This window comes from Mustela nivalis (genome assembly GCF_964662115.1).
Source record: "Mustela nivalis genome assembly, chromosome: 6".
Classification (NCBI taxonomy): Eukaryota; Metazoa; Chordata; class Mammalia; order Carnivora; family Mustelidae; genus Mustela; species Mustela nivalis.
Genome location: NC_139025.1, coordinates 147,148,040 through 147,168,133, shown reverse-complemented (window position 1 = coordinate 147,168,133; position 20,094 = coordinate 147,148,040). Strand labels below are relative to the sequence as shown.

Here is a 20,094-nt window from a genome sequence, read left to right as displayed (position 1 = left end):
AGCACTGCCAGCCCCAGCCTCTGCCCCTTTCCTGCCTGGGCCCGGGAGCAAAGGCCTTGCCCTGGCAGCTTATCCCGTCAGGTTGTGGTTTCTCTGGTTCTTTGCCGGGGGAGGAGTGAGTGAGACAGCAGAGCTCTTGGACGCTAATTTACAGTCTCAGCGAAGCATGAAATCGCTTCCTTCCTTTACCAGATTATTACTTGAGCAGAAAATTGACTTCGAGTGGGGGTTGGGGGTTATATACTTTTGAAAATTAAAAAGGAAAAAGAAGAGGTTTGGGGGGGCGCCTGGGTGGCTCAGTGGGTTGAAGCCTCTGCCTTCGGCTTAAGTCATGATCCTGGGGTCCGGGGATCAAGCCCCGCATCGGGCTGTCCACTCTGCGGAGAGCCTGCTTCCTTCTCTCTCTCTCTCTCTCTCTGCCTACTTCTGATCTCTGTCAAATAAATAAATAAAATCTTTTAAAAAAATAAAAGAAGAAGAAGAGGTTTGGGGTTTTTTGAGGGGGGCTCATTACCAGCAGGAAGAATGTAACACAGGCTTTGGGGGGGTCAGGATGCTAATGCGGAGCAGCCCCCTGAGCCCTGAATCCTGGCCTGGCATAGGAGGGCACGGCGGTTGGGGGCAGGTGAGGTGCTCGCTGTGGCCCAAGATCCTTGGAGTTGCCTGTAGGGACTAAGGAGGCTCCTTTCGTTCTGGGTTTTCCAGAGGCTTCAGCTGAGGCAAATCTGGACAGCTTTCCTAGTCTGCATATCTTCCTGTCACCCGGGCACTTCTTGTGGCTCTCTTGTTGGGGAACTCAGAATCGAGCAGGTGTCTTGTAGGTGAAGCCACTCACACCGGTCCGCCAGCTCTGCCTCCCAGCCCTTGCTGTGTCAGGAGGCCTTGGCCAACCCTGGATCTGGAGAACATGTCTACACTGAGCCCTTGGGCTGTAGTGGCAGCTCTTGGGAATTTTCCAAGGGCAAGAGAGTTGAGGGACTTTAGCCAGTGCTGCTGGGAGCCCAGCTCAGGACAGACAGGTTCCTCTGGGGGGATGGGGGAGGACATAAAACTCTGCCTGTGGCTCCTTGGGCTCATAGTGTGTCCAGCCTGCCACAGAAAACCCTGATGGACTCTGTCTCCTTGGGCCCATGGAGAGTGGAAATTGGGATTGGAACTGGGTAGCCGATGTGGGATGCGTGGTTCCGGCACTGTGGGGCAGCGAACCTGCTTCTCAGAGCCCTGGCTCGCCCAGCTGAGCCGTGTCCCCAGGGGTCAGCTAGAGAATGCGATATGGCCCAAGGCGCATGCTACTTAGCCCTGCTCTGACCTGAAGTCTGCTGAATGGCCCAAGGCCACTGCTCCCTTGACAATGGGAGGCAGCTGCATTTCAGACTCACCCTGAGGTGGTTCATTTCAAGGCCAAAGATATTTGGTTCCAAAGCTGGTCTAAAATCCAAAAGATCAGTTTCTGAAGGGAGAGGTATTCACCAGCCGCTACCCCCCACACCAGTGCTGGCTGAGGGGAGGGACAGAGCCCAGCGAGGAGGGCTGGGGCTGAAGGGTGGGCTCCCTGGGCCGTCTGTGCCACGAGCCAGGGCCTTGCCCTTCTCACCTGTGGCATTGTCCCCCGGCAGGTCGGCTCAGCATGTCGGTCAGCGTCCACGAGACCCGGAAGTCGCGGAGCAGCACGGGCTCCATGAACATCACCCTCTTCCACAAAGCCTCGCACCCCGACTGCGTGCTGGCCCACCTCAACACGCTGCGCAAGCACTGCATGTTCACGGATGTCACGCTCTGGGCCGGCGACCGCGCCTTCCCCTGCCACCGCGCCGTGCTGGCCGCGTCCAGCCGCTACTTCGAGGCCATGTTCAGCCACGGCCTGCGGGAGAGCCGGGATGACACGGTCAACTTCCAGGACAACCTGCACCCCGAGGTGCTGGAGCTACTGCTGGACTTTGCCTACTCGTCCCGCATCGTCATCAACGAGGAGAACGCCGAGTCGCTGCTGGAGGCCGGCGACATGCTGCAGTTCCACGACGTGCGTGACGCCGCCGCCGAGTTCCTGGAGAAGAACCTGTTCCCCTCCAACTGCCTGGGCATGATGCTGCTCTCGGACGCGCACCAGTGCCGCCGGCTGTACGAGTTCTCCTGGCGCATGTGCCTGGTGCACTTCGAGACCGTGCGGCAGAGCGAGGACTTCAACAGCCTGTCCAAGGACACCCTGCTGGACCTCATCTCCAGCGACGAGCTGGAGACGGAGGACGAGCGCGTGGTCTTCGAGGCCATCCTCCAGTGGGTGAAGCACGACCTGGAGCAGAGGCAGGCCCACCTGCCCGAGCTGCTCCGGAGCGTGCGGCTGGCCCTGCTGCCGGCGGACTGCCTGAAGGAGGCCGTCTCCGGTGAGGCCCTCCTCATGGCCGATGAGCGCACCAGGCTCATCATAGATGAGGCGCTCCGTTGTAAGACCAAGATCCTGCAGAACGACGGGGTGGTCACCAGCCCCTGTGCCCGGCCGCGCAAGGCGGGTCACACGCTGCTGATCCTGGGAGGCCAGACCTTCATGTGCGACAAGATCTACCAGGTGGACCACAAGGCCAAGGAGATCATCCCCAAGGCCGACCTGCCCAGCCCCCGGAAGGAATTCAGCGCCTCAGCCATTGGCTGCAAGGTCTACGTGACTGGGGGCCGGGGCTCCGAGAACGGGGTCTCTAAGGACGTGTGGGTGTATGACACTGTCCATGAGGAGTGGTCCAAGGCGGCACCCATGCTGATCGCCCGCTTCGGTCACGGCTCAGCAGAGCTGGAGAACTGCCTCTACGTGGTCGGGGGACACACTTCCCTAGCAGGCGTCTTCCCCGCCTCCCCTTCGGTCTCCCTGAAACAGGTGGAGAAGTATGACCCCGGGGCTAACAAGTGGATGATGGTGGCCCCGTTGAGGGACGGAGTCAGCAACGCCGCCGTGGTGAGCGCCAAGCTGAAGCTCTTCGTTTTCGGGGGGACCAGCATCCACCGAGACATGGTGTCCAAGGTCCAGTGCTACGATCCCTCGGAGAACCGGTGGACCATCAAGGCCGAATGCCCCCAGCCTTGGCGGTACACAGCAGCCGCCGTGCTGGGCAGCCAGATCTTCATCATGGGAGGCGACACGGAGTTCACGGCCGCCTCAGCCTACCGCTTTGACTGCGAGACCAACCAGTGGACGCGGATTGGGGACATGACCGCCAAACGCATGTCATGCCATGCCCTGGCCTCCGGCAACAAGCTGTATGTGGTGGGGGGCTACTTCGGGACCCAGAGGTGTAAGACGCTGGACTGCTATGACCCCACTTCCGACACGTGGAACTGCATCACCACCGTGCCCTACTCGCTCATCCCCACGGCCTTTGTCAGCACCTGGAAGCACCTGCCGTCGTGAGGAGCACCTGCGGAGCCCGACAGGTGAGTCCTCGGCAGCCTGGGGCCTGTTCCCACTGCACTCCCGGTATCCCGGTATCCCTGCACTCCCAGGCAGGGATAGTGTGTCCGTCAGGGAGGGCTGGGATGGGGCAGCAGGTGGCTGGGTGCTCTGGGAGCCTGTTCCAGATCCGGAGCTAAAGTCCTTACTTGCCATTGACCTTGAGCAGAGTGCGTAAGGCCTCTGCCAAATGGGAACAACCACCTGATGGGTGCCGTGCGTCCCAGACAAGGCTGCATGGCAGAATCCTTGGGGGTCTTTGACAGCACTACATGGAGGTTGGGCCGCCGGCCAAGTCCAGGAGCGGCCTGCATGCAAGGGCATCCTCACGGCTGACACAGCGGCGAGTTAGGGCCAGATCTCTTCAAAGGCCGGGGTGTAAACGGGGCTCTTTGGGGAGGCGCCTGTGACAAGGCACGGGGCAGGAAGCTGATTCCCCCTGGCAGGGCCGGGCCCTCCCTTCTCTCCCCAGGAGGTAGGGCTGCAGCGGCAGGCCTGTAGCCGTCCAGTGTGGCTGCTCAGCTGCCACCGCAGTGCTGCAGGCTGGTGCTGGAGGGGGCCCTGAGTCGGGACGGCAGATGGAGGCGGAGGCCGGGGCCTGGGACAGCAGCAGCGTGGGGGGTGGGGACTGCTGAGCTGTGGTACCCAAACGAGGCACAAGAGGAGCCCAGGCCGAGCACTGTCCGCGGGGATGGAGGACCGGAAGAGCAGAGATGTGCGGGCCGGGCGCCTCCCCGTCTGCCTGCCGTGGGCGCCCGCAGTGGACCGTGGCACTTTCCACTGAGGCTGCCTGCCCGCGGGGAATCCCCGGCCTAGTGCCAGAGCCCGGGGCCCGTATCTCTGCGCCCGCCTCCCTGTCCCACTGTCTCAGGCCCTCCCGCAGGGACCTTTCTGCCTCTGGGCCTGGAGTGCTTCTCCGTCCCCGACCCCTCTGTCCAGCCTGTGCGACTCCAACTTCAGACACCAGCAACCAGAGGTCGCCTGCACTCGGCAGCCCCTCAGCATCCCCCCGGCTGACGTCCCCCCAGTGACGCCCAGCTCCTCCTTGCCCTTTCCCTGTCTCGGCCACGGGCCTTGAGTTCCTCCAGCTACTGTGAGCGCGCTCGGCGTGCTATTGAGCCCTCAGAATGAGCCGTGCCAGGTGCTGCTGTTGCAAAGGCGGCAGCTGAGACACAGGGTAGATTGTTGGCATCCGGTGAACGGTGTTAGGAAGGGTTGGAGCGGGGTTTGAGCCCCCAACGTGCCCCACTCCTGCGGGCATCTGGAGAGCCAGGCACCGGTCTCTTCCCGTCCGCACCCTGACACCGGGCACGGGCAGGGCTGACGGCTGTGTCAGAAGCCTAATGCCTGCCGGAGCTCCAGGACCAGCCCCCGAGCCCCAGCCCCCAGGTCGTAGCCAGACCCACGTATCTGTGTGACCGCAGCCATCGGCCGCTGGGAGGCCCCCAGAGCTGGGTCTGGGTTACCCTGGGTTACCCGTGAAGTGTAGACTAGCCATGAATGTGCTTTTTCTTTCTCTCTCCCACTGAGTCCCCCTTCCCCCATCAAGTCCTTTAAAGGCACAACGCCCTCGTCTTTCTTCCCTGACCCCCACCCAGCATGCCGGGCAAGCGTCCAGGCCACCAGGAGCTCATCTCTCCGCGGTCATTGTTGGGACGCAGCCACTTGGGCTGTGGGGGTGGAGGGGCCTCCAGTCCCAGCTCTGGGAAAGGCTGAGCCTGTCATTCCCCCGCGGGGCCCTGCTAGGGGCTCAGTCACTGCCACTGGAGGGGTGACTTAGCACATTCTGTCCTGCCTTAAAAGAAATTGCCACTGAGAGGAAATCCCAGAGCCCAGATCCACACAGATGGGGCTGGTGTCGTGAGAAAGGTGCCTGGGCGGGAGTTGAGGCCTCTTGAAACACCCCAGCTCCGTGCATCCGTCCACACACCCACAGTCCCGTGCTTGGCGGGGTTCACTGGGGTTGGCCGTGTGCCAGGCCTTGGATCGGGATGCCGGCCGCCCTCCCTTGCTGCAGTCCTGCGGGGCGGACCCCTCACCCACGACCCGCAGGACTGTGAGAGCCGAACGGGGTTTCCCAGGGCCAGCCGTGCGTGGGCAGTGGGGGTGACCGCAGACACCACACCACTCTGCAAGGTGAAGGCATGTCCCATCGGACAGATGGGGGGCACCTAGGCCTCGGAGAAGCACCTTCCGCAAGTTGGGGTGGCCCAGACCGGAGCAGCTGTGGCTGAGCCCGAGGGTGGCCGTGTGAGCTGGGAGGGATTAGGCCGTGTGAGCCAGCCACCTGGCTCCCCAGTTCCTCCGCCACAAGAGTGCGACTGTGTGCTGTCTCCTCTTCAGCGAGCCCAGAGGGGCCACTCGGGGTCCCAGTTCAGGGTCCCACGGCCCCTCACCCCTGCCATGGGGGGCTTTGAGATTTGGCATGGGAAAGCAGTGGGGCCTTGCTTCGGGGGGAATCCCTTGTCTGCCTAGTGCGGCATGAGGATGTGGAGCAGAGATGGGCTCCAGAGGTGTGGGTTGGCCACCTTGAAGCGTCTCGGGATGTTAGAGGCCCTGTGACCGAGCTTCTCACTTGTGAGGGGCCTTCACCAGCCCCCACCCCGAGGAAAAAGTGGCGCCCTGCCTGGCATCTGGGGATTACCTGCCGTGTTCAAGCCAACCTTCCAGAAGCCTTGGCGGTGATGGAGCAAGGGACATACCCCACCCGGAGGAAGAAAGTCCCTCAGGTTCCAGTGCTGGCGTGAATTTTTAAATGTTCCCTGAGTACGTGCAGATCTGCAGGTAGCTCCAAGCCCCGTATGTGCGGAGATCTTATACAGCGGACACAAATGCGGAGGCTCGGTCTCACCGAAGCTGCCACACCAAGAGCAGCATCGTTAATTGTCCTGCAGAGATGGTCTTGCCTCTTGGCCTTTTGGTGAACGCACAGGTTTCCTGGAGCGCTCCACCTGCCTGTGCCCAGGGCCTGCTTCTCTGGGCCTCTCCGGAGCCCCCAGGAGACTCCTCCGGGCAGTTCAGCATGCTGGAAGGACATCCTCCTTGTCCCCTGGCACACACATGTCTCCTTGGTTAGGGCCACCCCTGATCCCATGGCACTTCCAGTCCTGGCCAGAGTAAGTGTGCCGTCGGCGCTGAATGGGTGTGCGGACGAGCAGGTGCCTGGAAATCTCTGGGAGCTCTCCAGAGAACCTCTTCTTACAAAGCTGCCCCCACCCCTGGGGTTCGGCTCCCTGTGGAGGACAAGTGGGCAGTCCCTGCTGTGCTGTCCTGAGCGCATCCTCCTCCCCACCCAGCCAGGCCCCCTCTGCGCCCACCTGGCCATTTGCTCCTTCAGCTCCAACCTCGGGTGTCACCGCCTGACCTGGACACACATCCACAGCCACATCTCCACACGCTGTGCTGAGCTGTCGTGGTGGGTCAGGCTTTCAATGGACCACGCTGGCCCAGGTGGGCTATCACAGACGTGTCCAGGACATCCTCCACGAAACCTCTCTCGTGCGGTTGACTGCTCTGTCCTCTCCAGGAGGCTCAGATCCATCCCTCATCTTCCAGAGGACAACAGGAGGCTTAGAGAGAGTAGACGCTGCATTGAGGGAGAAGCCAGGCTGGAGTGTGAGCTCAGTGACCACAGGCCTGTGCTCCCTCCTTCACCACCGTCGGCCCCCAGCACCCGTGTCAGGGTGCAGTAAATACCTGTGGAGACCAGCATGCTGGCTGGCATCTGCACCTGCCTCTCTGCTCTCTGGCCTTGTCCGCACCTGTCCTGTTTCCACCTCACTGGCCTCATTGTCGATTTTGAGACACATCAGCTTCCCACCCCCGGGCCTTTGCATGTGCCATTCCCCCTGCCTGCACTGCTGTTACCCCCTCTAGCAAACTGCTGTCCCTCATTCAGGTCTCAGGTTAAATATTACCACCCACCCACACCCTCCACCAAAATAAAAAGTCCCGGTTCTACTTTTTTGTTTTTCACATACGGCACCTCTGTCGGCGTGGGATTGCTGTCTGCGGTTCCTGCGACCAGCGTACAGTGACGATCGGGATCCGGTCGCTGGTGTCTGTTTGCCCTCCTGTCTCCCCAGTGCCGAGCGTGGTGCCTCTGGGTTGTGGGGGCTCAGGGCATGGAGTTGAGGGGCTGAAGGGACAGGGGGTGGTTGCCACGTTCCAGGTGAGGTAACAAGGGCCCAGGGAGACGGCTGAACTGCCCAGGGCTGCACTGCTGGTAAATGGAAGAGCTGCGTTCTCACGCCCCGGCCTTCTCCGGGGCCTCACTTCCGGGGCCTCACTTCCAGCCCCTTACATGGGGCCTCCCCGTTCTCGCTTTGTTCCAGGTTAGGACAGAGCCGTGTGCACATGACTCATGCTCTCTCCCTCCCTCTGTCTCCTCTGCAGACTCTGCGTGTCTCTCCCCACCCCTGCGGCTGCAGCCCTCAATGTCCCAGAGTGGCCCTCACCCCGTCCGTCACCGTGGGAAGCTCAGCCCGGCCCCGGAGCAGCACTTGAGGTGGCCGGAAGCCGGTCCCACCAGCTCTGGGAGCAGCAGTCTTGGGGGCGGTCCTGAGCTTCAGACAGGAGGAGAGAAGCCGTCTCGAGTGCCCCGTGTGTCTGCCCGAGGCCTTTTCCACTTTGCAGTGGTTTGTAGGGGAGAGGACCTTCCGCAGGCACATCGACCGACCCCAGGACTCCCTCGGCCACGGGGACAAGCCATGTGTGCAAGCATGTGTTGAGGTCGCCGGTCTCAGCACGTCCTGTTCAGGGGCGCGGGAGGCTGGGGACGGGGAGCCCCGGGTGTGTTGGGCTGGGCGGTACCGGGAGGCCTTCACGCAGCTCCCACAGCACAGCCGTGGCCTCGCCACCTCCCTGTTGTCATTGTAACGTCACCCAGCAGAGGGTGTCCCGCACCTCGGGGAGACGGGGTCCCCCTGGACTGAGAATACAGGTTGCCCAGGAGGAAATCAAGGACACATGTGTCATGGGCAGAAACCCATCGGGTGACCTCGGTGGTGCCCACGAGACTTCATTAGCAAACGACACCAAGACCCCAGGGTTAAAGAGGAAGCTCTTTGGGGCCCCTCCCCCAAGTCAGGCCAACCTTGCCCTGGTGCGGAGACACTCGGGCCCTGTCACCGGACTTGGGGGCTGCCCATCTCCTCAGAGCCCACCTGTCCTCAGAGCCCACCCCAAGAACTGGCAGTGGCCCCCATCTCCTGACAGGACCGCGCTAGCCCTCAGAATGTGGCCGGGCCCCTGAGCCTGGTTGCAAATAGGAGGTGGCATCCCCAGGGTTACTCCAGGGCACCCACTCTAGATCCCTCCAGGCCTGGAGGATAGCAGCAGGGCCTGGGACCCCGGGCCCCCAGCCAGCACCAGCTGTCCTCTGGCATCTGGGCCTTCCAACTGGCCCATTTGCTCACTGGGCCCCAAAAGCAAGAATGTTCCCTGGGAGAACTGCGAGGTCTTCAGTCATTTTCTCCACGTCTCAAGTCAGTGGGTCCCTCATCCGTGCATCCCCAGTATCTGGGGTTCCGGAGGGGCAGCTCACACCTAGTATTAGGGTTTGCAGCCCAGCCTTGCCACCCCTGGGCATCACTGTTGGGGGGCGGAATGGGGCCTGCGCCAAACTGGGGCCTCCCTGGCCGCCTGCCGTTTGCTCGGTGCTGCTCGGCTGGGTCGGGACTGGGGCGCCCGAGCGAGCTGCGCCGTGGATGGGGCCGCATCAGAAACCAGCCGCCGTCTGGAACCCTGCCCTGCTGCCTCGCGGGAACTCCGCGCTGCCGCTGGCCCTGTGGGCGTCCCTTGGGGAGGGTTCTCGGTGCTGGGTTCACGCGCCCGTGAGCACCGGCCACGGCCTGTTGCCTGCTGCTTGGGACAAGCTGGAAGCAGAGAGTGCATCTCCAGGTCTGCCTGGGCCCCAGACGCTGCCGGCCCAGAGACTGGCCTCGGCGGGTCCAGTGCACAGCCTCAGCCGCGAGAAGCGCAGGATGCCAGACCCGGGGGCGGCTGGGGGTCAGGAGGCTGTCGCCTGGCAGCCCGGCTTCTGGAAGGCTGAGGTGGGACAAGCACACTTGTCACGCAGCACCGCGAACCTCGTGGTGGTGCTTCCCCCAAGAGTTGTGTTCCTTCTGTTTCTAACTTAATAAAAGAGCTGAGAAAGCCTGTGCTTCCCTGGGGGCTGGGACCTGTGTTGCGACAGAAGGCACCGGCACACTTGGCTTTCACCCTACCAGTCAGGGCTGGAAGTCTGCCCCTGGCATCTGCCCCGCCGAAGAGTGGGGGGGCTGCTTTTCCAAGGACCCCTGGCGCCCAGAGGAGACGGCTTCCTTTCCTCAGACTGTCCCAGCTGTGAAGCCTTCGAATTGGCCCTTGACTCTCGTAGAATCCAGATTGCTTTCCTGAAAAAGCCCGTGCGGGGGACTCGAAGTGAAATGGGCTTGTCTATGCGGGAGCCCCACCTGCACTTCGTGTGAGCAGGGGGAGGCGGCGCAGTCGCCCCCAGGGGCCTCTGACGCTCGTGTCCCCTGCTTTCCCTTCACGCCCTCCACAGCCACTGTAACTCCCAGTTTGGAATCGTGAGCTCTGGGCACCCCTCAGAGGGGGCAGCCCAGCATGGCCCCCACCCCCGTGCGCTTTGAGCCTCCGCAGTGCGCAGACCCCCAGAATCCAGACTGGCCTTGAACGTGTGAGTCAATCTTGTACGTGTGATAAAGTGTGCTGCACTGAGAAGCTCCTAGCAGACGACCTCCCCGTCCCTCCACAACCCCCCAGGGACAGCCCTTCATGCTGCCCACCCCTGCCCGGGTCCTGGGAATGACCACAAGCACACCCTCCTCACAGGCCTGGACGCTGGCCACCGGAAGTGGGCGCGGCCTCCTGTTAGGCTGCAGTAGACAACGGCGCAGGAGGTAAGCAGAGGAATGTTTCTCAGTATGCAGCCTCGGTGTGACTGTGAGCGAGCCCAGGCGGAGTCGCTCCGTGGGATCGGGGTCCAGCCTCCTATCTTATCCTGGCCACTTCCGTGCAAGGCTTCATCTCCTGGCCCAGCGTGGCCCCCCTGTTCCTGCCATCTCATCTGCATTCCAGCCGCTGGGAAGGGGAGGGGACAGGACCAGCAAACCTCTTAAAGGGTGTGCCCCCAAACTTGCACACGTAAGTTGTGCGCGCTTCCATGTGAGGCTGGACGTGCCAGCCACAACTCCAGTCACTGACTAGAGGGGAGGTGGGTACCGAAGGGCAGGGAGCAGCCTCTGCCCCTGCCCGTCTGTCCTGGGGTTGAAAGGAGCCTTTCCGCTCTGGCTTGCTCCTCCTCCTCTGGAGCTCGTCATGTGGTGCTCGCAGAGAGCCTCCGGCCTCTTCCAGAACCTGGCGCTGTGTGTGCCTGCGTCGAGGCGGCGGTCGGGGGGGGGCCTGCGCTGCTGCTCACCAGCGCTTGGCCTGCTTGCCCCTGTGGTCTGCACTGTGGCCCCAGGAGCTGGGCGTTCTCGTCCTCTTCCTGCTGGTGAGGAAACGGACCTAGAGGTTAAAGCCTCCCTCGCCCCGCGCAAGGGCTCACACTGGTGGTGGGAGGCAGGAGGCCACAGCGGCCAGAAGGAGTCAGGGGCCGGGTCAGCGCTCCCCTGTGTGCGTCTGATTTGGGGGCGGTAGGGTTAACGAGGAAGTGAGGTCAGGTTCTGGGGAGCGCTAAATGCCACACCGCGCACCCGGAGAAGGGCCGCCGCCATCCCGGTGCCGGGGTGGGGTGTGCACCCAGTCACTGGCCAGCACGCCCAATTCCACGTTCCTTGGACCTGCCCTGCTGCCAGATGGTGTCTGGGATGGGGCTTTGGGAAGGGAGCCCCAGCAGCGGTGAGAAATCCTGGGAACCTTGTCCCAAGCTGGCCCACAGAGCTCTCGTGGGTTATAGCTCCCCGTGGTCGGGCCACGTAGAACCATCAGCACCCCATGAGACTACCTAGGAGGCTACATTTCCCAAGGCCAGAAAGGGGGTCCGGTCGTCCCTCCTCATTGCTCCTTAGTCAGGTCTGCCTGTGTCCAAAGGCCCTTCCCGGGTACAGGAGCCAGTGAGGGGCCCAGCCCAGATCATCGACCCCAATGGCCTGTGGCCATCATCCCTGCTCAGCATCCAAGGCTATATAAATTCTGATGGGGAGAGAAGGAGCCTTGTAAGCAGCGAACAATCGTCTTTAATGAGGGGCACAGAAAGAGCCTTTGGTGGTTCCGGGTCATCTGTAGGTGGGTATTCTGTGCGGTAAGAAATGCACTGCATCATTCCAGCCACAGTTGTTGCACCAGCCTCTCCCCCGTGGGAAGGGGGGACATTCTTCTCAACTTAGAGGTGGCCAGCCTCCCCCAGCTTCCCTGCCCCTCCGGCTGCGGTGCCAGAACGGGCCCCACCTGACCTCCTGGCCCTGGGCTCGAGGCCCCTGCCAGCATCGGGCCCCGTCCGGAGGCAGGTGTGGTTGGGGTCCGTTTCCAGCAGGGACGCACGGCTGTCCTGGATTCTCACCTGCTTTGTTGCACCTTAGGCCTGGGTCTGGGCTTGGGATCCCGAATCCCAGAGTCCCCTGGGATTTGGGATCGATTTCAGGGGCCTGTGCCCTTCAGTGGGAAAGAATCCCACCCTTATTTTCGCGAACCTCTAACCAGCAGCATTTTCTTCAACTGGGAACAGAGCCGGCCACCTCACGGGTATGATCAGCCTCCATGACCGACTGGATGTTCTTCTCATGTTACAGTCGTCAATATCTTGGAATATCATGAACTCATGATCGTGTCCAAATTACAGTCATTCTCAGACTGGCCACCGGATCACAGTAGTAAAAGAGAAGCCTGGACCTGACGTTATAAATTTGGTTTCTAAAATATTTGATGGGTTATACGGGAACTGTGTCCCCACCTCTTATGTTGGAATCCTGACCAATCCCCTGCGCCTCAGAATGTGGCCTTTTGGGAAATGGGCCTTTTGCAGATGTAATCAGTGAAGATGAGGTCATAGCACAGCAGGCCGGGCCCCTCACCCAACCTGGCCCGTGTCCTTAGACGGGAAGTGTGAGAGCGGACATGCACACGGGAACGCGCGCTCCCCTGGGGAAGCTCGTGGTCCAGACTCCCTGGCAGGAGGGTTGCCGTCCAGCCCCCCAGCCTGGGTCACACGACTCCAGGACACCAGCCACACACAGGTTCAGGTGCCCGATGCCAGCCACTCTGGCCAAGCCTCTGAGAGCCACACACACCCACGGAGTCTTCCCCCGCAGAGGCCCCGCAGAGCCCCGCAGAGCCCCGCAGAGCCCCGCAGAGCCCCGCAGAGCCCCGCAGAGCCCGCAGAGCTGCTCCTGGGGATCATCTCCGACCTCCTCCTCCCCGATGACAGGAGGCCAGCCAAGGGCCCTGGGGCAGAGAAGAGCTGCTGGAGCCTGGCAGAGCCCTGAACGCCAGGGACACATTTGTGATGCACGTCCCCAGAGGCCAGGATCCCAGTTCTTGGATCCAGACAACGGGGACACTAGGGCTGCGAGTCCTGCCCCCTTCCACCCCGACAGGTACAGAGCGGGACGGGGGGGCATCGTTCTGCCTCATCCTTCTATAGTCACACACCTGGCTGCCAGGTGCCCGCCCAAGCCGGGATTTCCGGCTGCCTTTGTGAGAAATGGGTGTAGAATCTGTAGGCAGAGGAGAGAAGGCTAGTGCCCACCCAGGTCGCTGCTCACCCCTCCAGCCGCCCGTCCGTCTAGCGCCAGGTCCCTCGGGTCTCCGGACTTCAGCACGGAGCTTCATCGGGCACGTGTGTAAAGGGAACACACAGTGAGTGTGGCCGTGGCAGCGGGTCCCTAGGAGAACCCGACAAGTTAAGGACTCACGAGTGTCTGACACGCGAGGTGCTGAGCAGGCCTGGCTCTCAGGAAACGCCTGGCAAACATCATCGCTGTGTAGTCCTCCTTGGTGGCTCCGGGCCAGCCTTCCTGGTGTCGAGACCGCAGCTCTGGCCAGCTGCCCCAGGCCGAAGCTGCAGGCCCACGCGCATCCCTGCCTTCCCCGCCATCCGAGAACGTCCTAGTTCGTCCTGTTTTCCTTCTTGGGGCAATGCTTTGAGCCGCCTTACACGCCAAAGTGGTTTTTGAGGTCCGGGGCCCTTGGGAAGCCCCGAGCACCCAGTCGTCAGGCAGCATCCTTGGCCCCTGGGCCCAGCCTGGCATCTGTGCCCTCTCTGCTGGAGCACATGTGCTGTTTCCCGTGTAGGCCTGCGACTCAGGCCCACAGAGGCCAGGGTGGCCTTCAGAGGGAAGCTGAGCAGAGCACAACGGTGGTGAACCGCCTGGGCCAGACGGAGAGCCTCTGTGCCAAGGGAGGAGCCGGGCGCACATGCTCCCGGGGAGCCCTGGGGGTTGGTTCAGAGAGTCTGGGGACCAGGCATCCCGGTTTGCCCGGGACCGAGGGGTTCCCGGGAGGCAGGAGAATGTCATGCTGACCACGACGGAGGGCTTGCTCCACACGTGTCCCCTCGGCTGGCGCCCGGAGCCCAGGGGACTAGTGTTGGGGTCAGGCAGGGTGCTGAGCTGGCGGTGTGCCCCAGGGGAGGGAGCGGGGGCCAGCTTCCCCCCAGGCGGGGCCCACTCCCTACCAGCACCGTGTCACAGGCAAACGCCAGACCTTTCGGGTCTCCCATCTGTCGGGAAGGCTGGTCATCCCCTTATGGGGTTCATCACAAAGGCTGTCTGTAGGCACTCCCGGGGTGGCGGTCCCCTGCAGGAGGAGACTCTGTAACTGGTTCACTGGGTCAAATTGGTTCGGACTGGACTGTGTTCCTAGGCAATTACTTCCTCTAATTTCTGGAGCACCAACTTCGTGCCAAGCACCGGGCTCCGTGCTGGCGGCTGTCATTCCCCCCAGTAGGTGCCAAGGTCCCACGTGCTCTCATCTGCCCTCTCTGCTGCCCTGTGAACACCGGCAGCGGCCTCCCGAGCCCCCTGGGCCAGGACAGGGGAGCGGGAGGCACTGTGCTGCTCCGTCCCCTGCCGTGACCGCAGAGCCCCAGGCAGCTGGCAGCTCTGAGAACAAAACACACGCCGAGATTTCCTGCCCTGCCCGAGGTCCTTTCCACTGCGGGAGAACTTCCGCTTTGTAGAGTGGACCCTGGTGCTCCGTGTCACATCTCTGAGCTCCTGCCCGGCCTTGTCATACACAAGGGACACTAGGCCCGTCCCCCTGCTCTCTATCTACCTGCTTCTCAGGGAGAGAAATAAGGAGTTTTTTGTTTGTTTTGGGTTTTTTTTTTTTTTTTTTCCTCTCCTTGTTTTAGTTTGAGAGAGAGCAAGCAGGGGGAGGAGCAGAGGAAGAGGGACAAGCAAACTGTCCTCAGCGCGGAGCCTGATGAGGGGCTTAATCCCACAACCCCAAGATCATGACCTGAGCCAAAACTAAGAGTCAGGCACTCAACCGATCGAGCGCCCCAGGCACCCAAGAAATGAGATTTTAACATGAGCAGTGAGACGACACCCCCAAACCCAAGCTGCTGAGTTGGGCTATGAGGCCCCTGTCGTGGGGACCTGCTCGGGGCTCCAGCTCTGCTCACCATGCTGGGCGGCGGTGTGGCCCGCACTGTGGCTCCCTACGGGCCAGCACCGTCCCTGCCAGGGGGCCTGAGCCATGCTCAGGGGCACGTCGGGCTGGGGTGGGCGTCGGACAGCATGTCGTGTCCCCACGAGCTGAGCTGCCGGCTGCCCAGGGTGGTGCCGATGCACGGGGGGTCAGGCCAGCTGGGGCCCGGATTCCAGCCCTCCTTGAACCCTGGCAGGGGTGGGGGGCTCCCTCTAGGGCCACTTCTGTAGTCCAATTCCTCATCTGCAATGAAAGGGGGGTGGGGGCAGATCATATTGGCTATTGTAAGGTTTAAACTGAATCCGGTAGATAAAGAGGTAGCTCGGCTTCCTTGCACAATGGTCATTTCCTCTGCTCATACGGTTGCAGCGGAGTCACGCGTGCCTGTTAGAAGAAAAATCAGCTAGGAAAGACAAAGCACATCAGAGTTCCTGGAGGGTCACCGGAAGCCCCATTAGAAAGACACATTTCCCTTCTAGCCCCGGCTGCTGGGAAACACCGGGCGCACGGCCCATTCCAGCTGAGGCTGGATTTCTCCCCGCGCCCCTCGCTTCCTCCTCCTTCCCCCCAGAGGTCCAGTTCACGAGCCCCCTGCAAAAATCGTTAGCGCGTCACAGGACCTTGGCCTCCGATCGGAAAGTGCAGTCTGGAGAGACTTGCTTGGGCTTCCTGATTTTCAGACTTACCTCCCTGGGCAACTGACTGCCTCCAGGAAGAGTGATTCCTGCGCTGCTGGCGGGGATGGCCCCCCCCAGGTCCCGGGCTGGGTCTGTGGCTGGAAGAGGTGTGTTCTGGTCTGACCCCGCTTGGCACAGGGCACACCAAACATCGAGGGGCTGGCGGTGGGGGTCAGGGTAGGTCTTCCCCCAGGAGAGCGAGGCCGTCCCTGGCCCTGGTGTGAGCAGCGCTCCCCGGGGCCTGTCTGAGCCGAGGTCAGGGCGGGCCACCGAGGAGGGGTTTTTGTCCCTGCAGCCTGGCGGTGATGGAGGAAGGATGCAAATCTTCCCTGGGAGCGAGTGTCCGCTGCACTGGCTGCCGCCCCGGGGGAGGCCGTGCAGTGGCCCCGGGCTGGGACGTCACCGGGCTCCCGTGCATCTGCTCTCTCCCCGGGACGCCACCTTGCTGGCCTTCCTTTCCCACCCTCCGTCATGGCTCGCCCCTGCACGGCCCGAGAGAGACCCCGGTCCCGTCCTGAGACCCATTCTGTCACACCGCCAACAGCGTGGAAACTTCCAGGCGGCCAAAGGGATGTGCTATAACAGGTGGCACGGAGGGAGAGGTTGAGAGCAAAGCATAAGGTCACCGAAGCGGAACCCCACTGACACGCCCAGCAGGGCCCCGCGTCTGTGTGTCCGCCTGCCCATCCGTCCATTCATCCTACGTACCTCCCTGCCTACCTCTCTGTCCGCCTCATAGCTTGACTCATAATTCAAAAACAGGAGTTGTCCCTGGCTTGACAATTTTATTTAAATTTAAAAAACAAAATCGTTTGTTTTTGTTTTTGTTTTCCTGATGGAAATGAATTCTGGATTGGTGGGTTTGCCAACAAGGGCTGGCTTGGTTGACTGGGTTCCGGTAGACATTTTCTGTATATTGAACAACTTAAATCCTCATCCTGAAGTCTATGTACGGCCCGTAAATTGTATGTCCCAAGTCCTATACTTCGTACCTATTAAGTTTGTGATACCGTTTTAGAGATCAGTTTAAAACTGCAAGAGGTTGGGGGCACCTGGTCGCCCCCATCGGAGGGGCTCACGACTTTTGATCTCAGGGTTGTGAGTTCGAGCCCCACGTTGGGTGCAGAGATGACTTAAAAGTACATACTGTAAAAAAATGCAAGGGGCGCCTGGGTGGCTCAGTGGGTTAAGCCTCTGCCTTTGGCTCAGGTCGTGATCGAGCCCTGGGATCCTGGGATCGAGCCCCGCATCGGGCTCTCTGCTCGGGAGCCTGCTTCCTGCCTCTCTCTCTGCCTGCCTCTCTGCCTACTTGTGATCTCTGTCTGTTAAATAAATAAGTAAAATCTTAAAAAAAAAAAAAAATGCAAGAGGTCGGTGAGTGTTCAAAATCGTTCTTGGCGGGGGGTCAGGGGAGGCATGTGGCTGGCTCAGTCAGTGCTGTATGAACTTCTTGATCTCGGGGTCATGAGTTCGAGCCCCGTGTGGGTGTAGAGCTTATTTAAAAAGAGAAGAGCTGAGCATGTAAAATTATTTTAGGAGACAAATGACCAAGAAATTTAATGACCAACACTGGGGGCCTGGCAGACCCTGGGCTGGGACTAGGCTGTCGCTTTGGGCTTATGTGAGGACCATGCAGCCCTGGTGGGGGGGAACACCACTGCCCGAGACCTACTCGCCGCCGCGTGCCAGCCGGAGCCAGTGAGAGGAGGCAGGAATGCCAGGAATGAGCAGCTGGCCAGGGGCTGATTCCCACGGGCTCCGTGCCAGGCTCCTTGCCGAGGAGGTCAGGCTGGGGAGGGACAGGCCTGGAAGTCTATACCACTTGTGGTAGAAAGGGGGACCCAGCACCCCGAAGGCCCAGTGGTCTGGATATCACCTTAGATATCCCTGAATGGAACACACTAACTACATTACCAAACATAAAATTCTGTGTGGCCACGAAGCATCATTATCTAATGACTTAGAAAGTTGCTTACGATCTACCACCCTGTGGAGAAAAGGAAGGGTCGTCCCGTTTTGTAAAATAAAGCATGTGTGTTCATAAGGAGATTAGAAGGTCATATAACGTCAACAGTGCACCTTTCCAGACGCTTGCCGTAGGTGATTTTTAGAAACAGCTATATGGAGATACACTAGATGTATAATAAACTGCCCATACATATCATATTTATTTTTATTATTTAAAAGATTTATTTATTTATTTATGAGCCAGAGAGGAGAGGGGCAGGGGAAGAGGGAGAGACAGAATCTCAGACTCCCTGCTGAGCATAGAGCCCAATGTGGGCCTTGATCCCGTGACCCCGAGATCGTGACCTCAGCTGAAGCCAAGAGTCAGACGCTCAACCAGCTGAGCCACCCAGGCACCCCTAAACTGCACGTATTTAGAATGTACAGTTGTATATATATTTTTCTTTTTTTTTCCCCACCTTTTAAGTGCACTGCTTAATTCCCACATCTCCTGTTTCCCCCATCCCCCACACACACCTCCCCTCTGGTAACCATCAGCTTGTTCTCTATAGTTAAGAGTCTATTTCTTGGCTTGTCTATTTTGTGTTATTTTATTTTTCATTTGATTTCATTTTATCTATTTTATATAGACTCTATCCCTAACGTGGAGCTCAAGCTCACAGTTCCCAGCTCAAGAGTCACGTGGTCTCCTGCCTGAGCCAGCCAGACACCCCACCCCCCAACCCCCACCTCTTTTTCCTCTTTGCACATCTCTTTTGTTTCTTAAATTTACCATATGAGTGAAACATGGTACTCGACTCACCTATGGTACTCGACTTTCTTTGGCTTATTTTGATTAGCATTATACTCTCTAGCTCCATCGATGTTGCAAACAACACGATTTCATTCTTTTTTATGGTTGAGTAATATTCCATCATATATGCAGTGCATTACAGCCATATATAATGGAAGGCATATACACATGCATATATATATATTCAGACAGACACACACACACATACACACACGCATGCACACACACATTTTCCCTATCCATATATCTGTTGATAGACACTTGGCTGCTGTCGAAATTTGGCTATGGTATGTAATGCTGCTGTAAACACCAGGGGGCCGGTATCCCTTTGAATTAGCGTCTTTGTATTTTGTGGGTAAATACCCAGGAGTGAGATTACTGGGTCATACGGTAGTTGTATTTTTAACTTTCTGAGGAAACTTCATACTGTTTCCTATGGTGGTTGAACTGATTTATGCCCCCACCAAACAGTGTATGAAGTTTCCTTTCTCTCCATCCTTGTCAGGTCTTGTTATTTTTAGTCTTTTTGATTCTAGACATTCTGACAGGTGGGAGGTGATACCTCACTCTGGTGTTGACTTGCATTTCCTTGATGACAGTGATGCTGAGCATCTTCTCGCGTGTCCGCTGGCCATCTGCGTGTCTTCTTTGGAGAAATGCCGATTCACGTCTCCTGCCCATTTTAAAACTTGGATTGTTTTTTTGGATTGAGTTGTAGCAGTTGGATTGTCACGGGCGAATGACTTCCCCCATTTTGGAGGTTGCCTTTAGTTTGGGTGATTGTTTCCTTTGCTGTGCAGAAGCTTTTCATATCGATGTAGTCCCACGAGTTTATTTTTGCTTCCATTTCCTCACCGGAGGGGACCGATCTGGGAAAATTTGCTACAACCAGTGTCAGAGAGATCACTGCCTGTGAGCTCTTCTAGGATTTTCATGGTTTCAGGTCTCACATTGAGGTGGTTAATCCACTTTGCGTTTATTTGTGTATGTGGTGTAAAAGAGTGGTCTAGTTTCATTCTTTTGCTGTCTGGTTTTCCCAACACCATTTATTGAAGAGACTGTCATTTGCCCATTGAATATTCTTTCCTGCTTTGTCGAAGATTAATTGACCAGAGCGTTTTAAGCATTGTGAGGTATGTTTCCACACACGAAATGGTCGCAGTCACTGTGGCGATCGACCCCTCGCCCGGGAAGGGTGCTTCGTGCCTCCTTGTTAATACACGTAACAGGTTTCCTGAGATAGAACTCATGCCCTGTGCCATTCATCCGGGGAAGCATACGACTCAGTGGTTTTTAGTATGCTCACCGTGGTGCAGCCGGGATCACAACCTATTTTAGAATCTTCTCATTCCCTCCCCCAAAGAAACCCCATCCCATTAACAGTCATTCCCCATCCCCCACAGGTGCTCCCATCCTGGGCACTGGAAAGAGCACTCCAACTTGATCTGTTCTTTCTTTCTTTCTTTTTTTTTTTTAAGATTTTTATTTATTTATTTGACAGAGAGAGAGAGATCACAACTAGGCAGAGAGGAGGAAGCAGGCTCCCTGTCGAGCAGAGAGCCCGATGCGGGGCTCGGTCCCAGGACCCTGAGATCATGACCTGAGCCGAAGGCAGAGGCTTAACC

The 20,094-nt window shown here is 59.2% G+C and overlaps 1 protein-coding gene across 1 annotated transcript in view; it reads left to right on the top strand.

Annotated features, from left to right (window-relative positions):
- KLHL25 (kelch like family member 25) overlaps nucleotides 1–9,592 on the top strand; it is a 31,851-nt gene extending 22,259 nt beyond the window's left edge. Inside the window, exons 2-3 of the mRNA XM_082736039.1 lie at nucleotides 1,617–3,420; nucleotides 7,832–9,592. Coding sequence (XP_082592165.1) covers nucleotides 1,628–3,397 — 1,770 coding nt within the window. The 5' untranslated portion in view covers nucleotides 1,617–1,627 and the 3' untranslated portion in view covers nucleotides 3,398–3,420; nucleotides 7,832–9,592. The remainder of the gene's footprint in view (nucleotides 1–1,616; nucleotides 3,421–7,831) is intronic.
- Nucleotides 9,593–20,094: the final 10,502 nt, after the last annotated feature.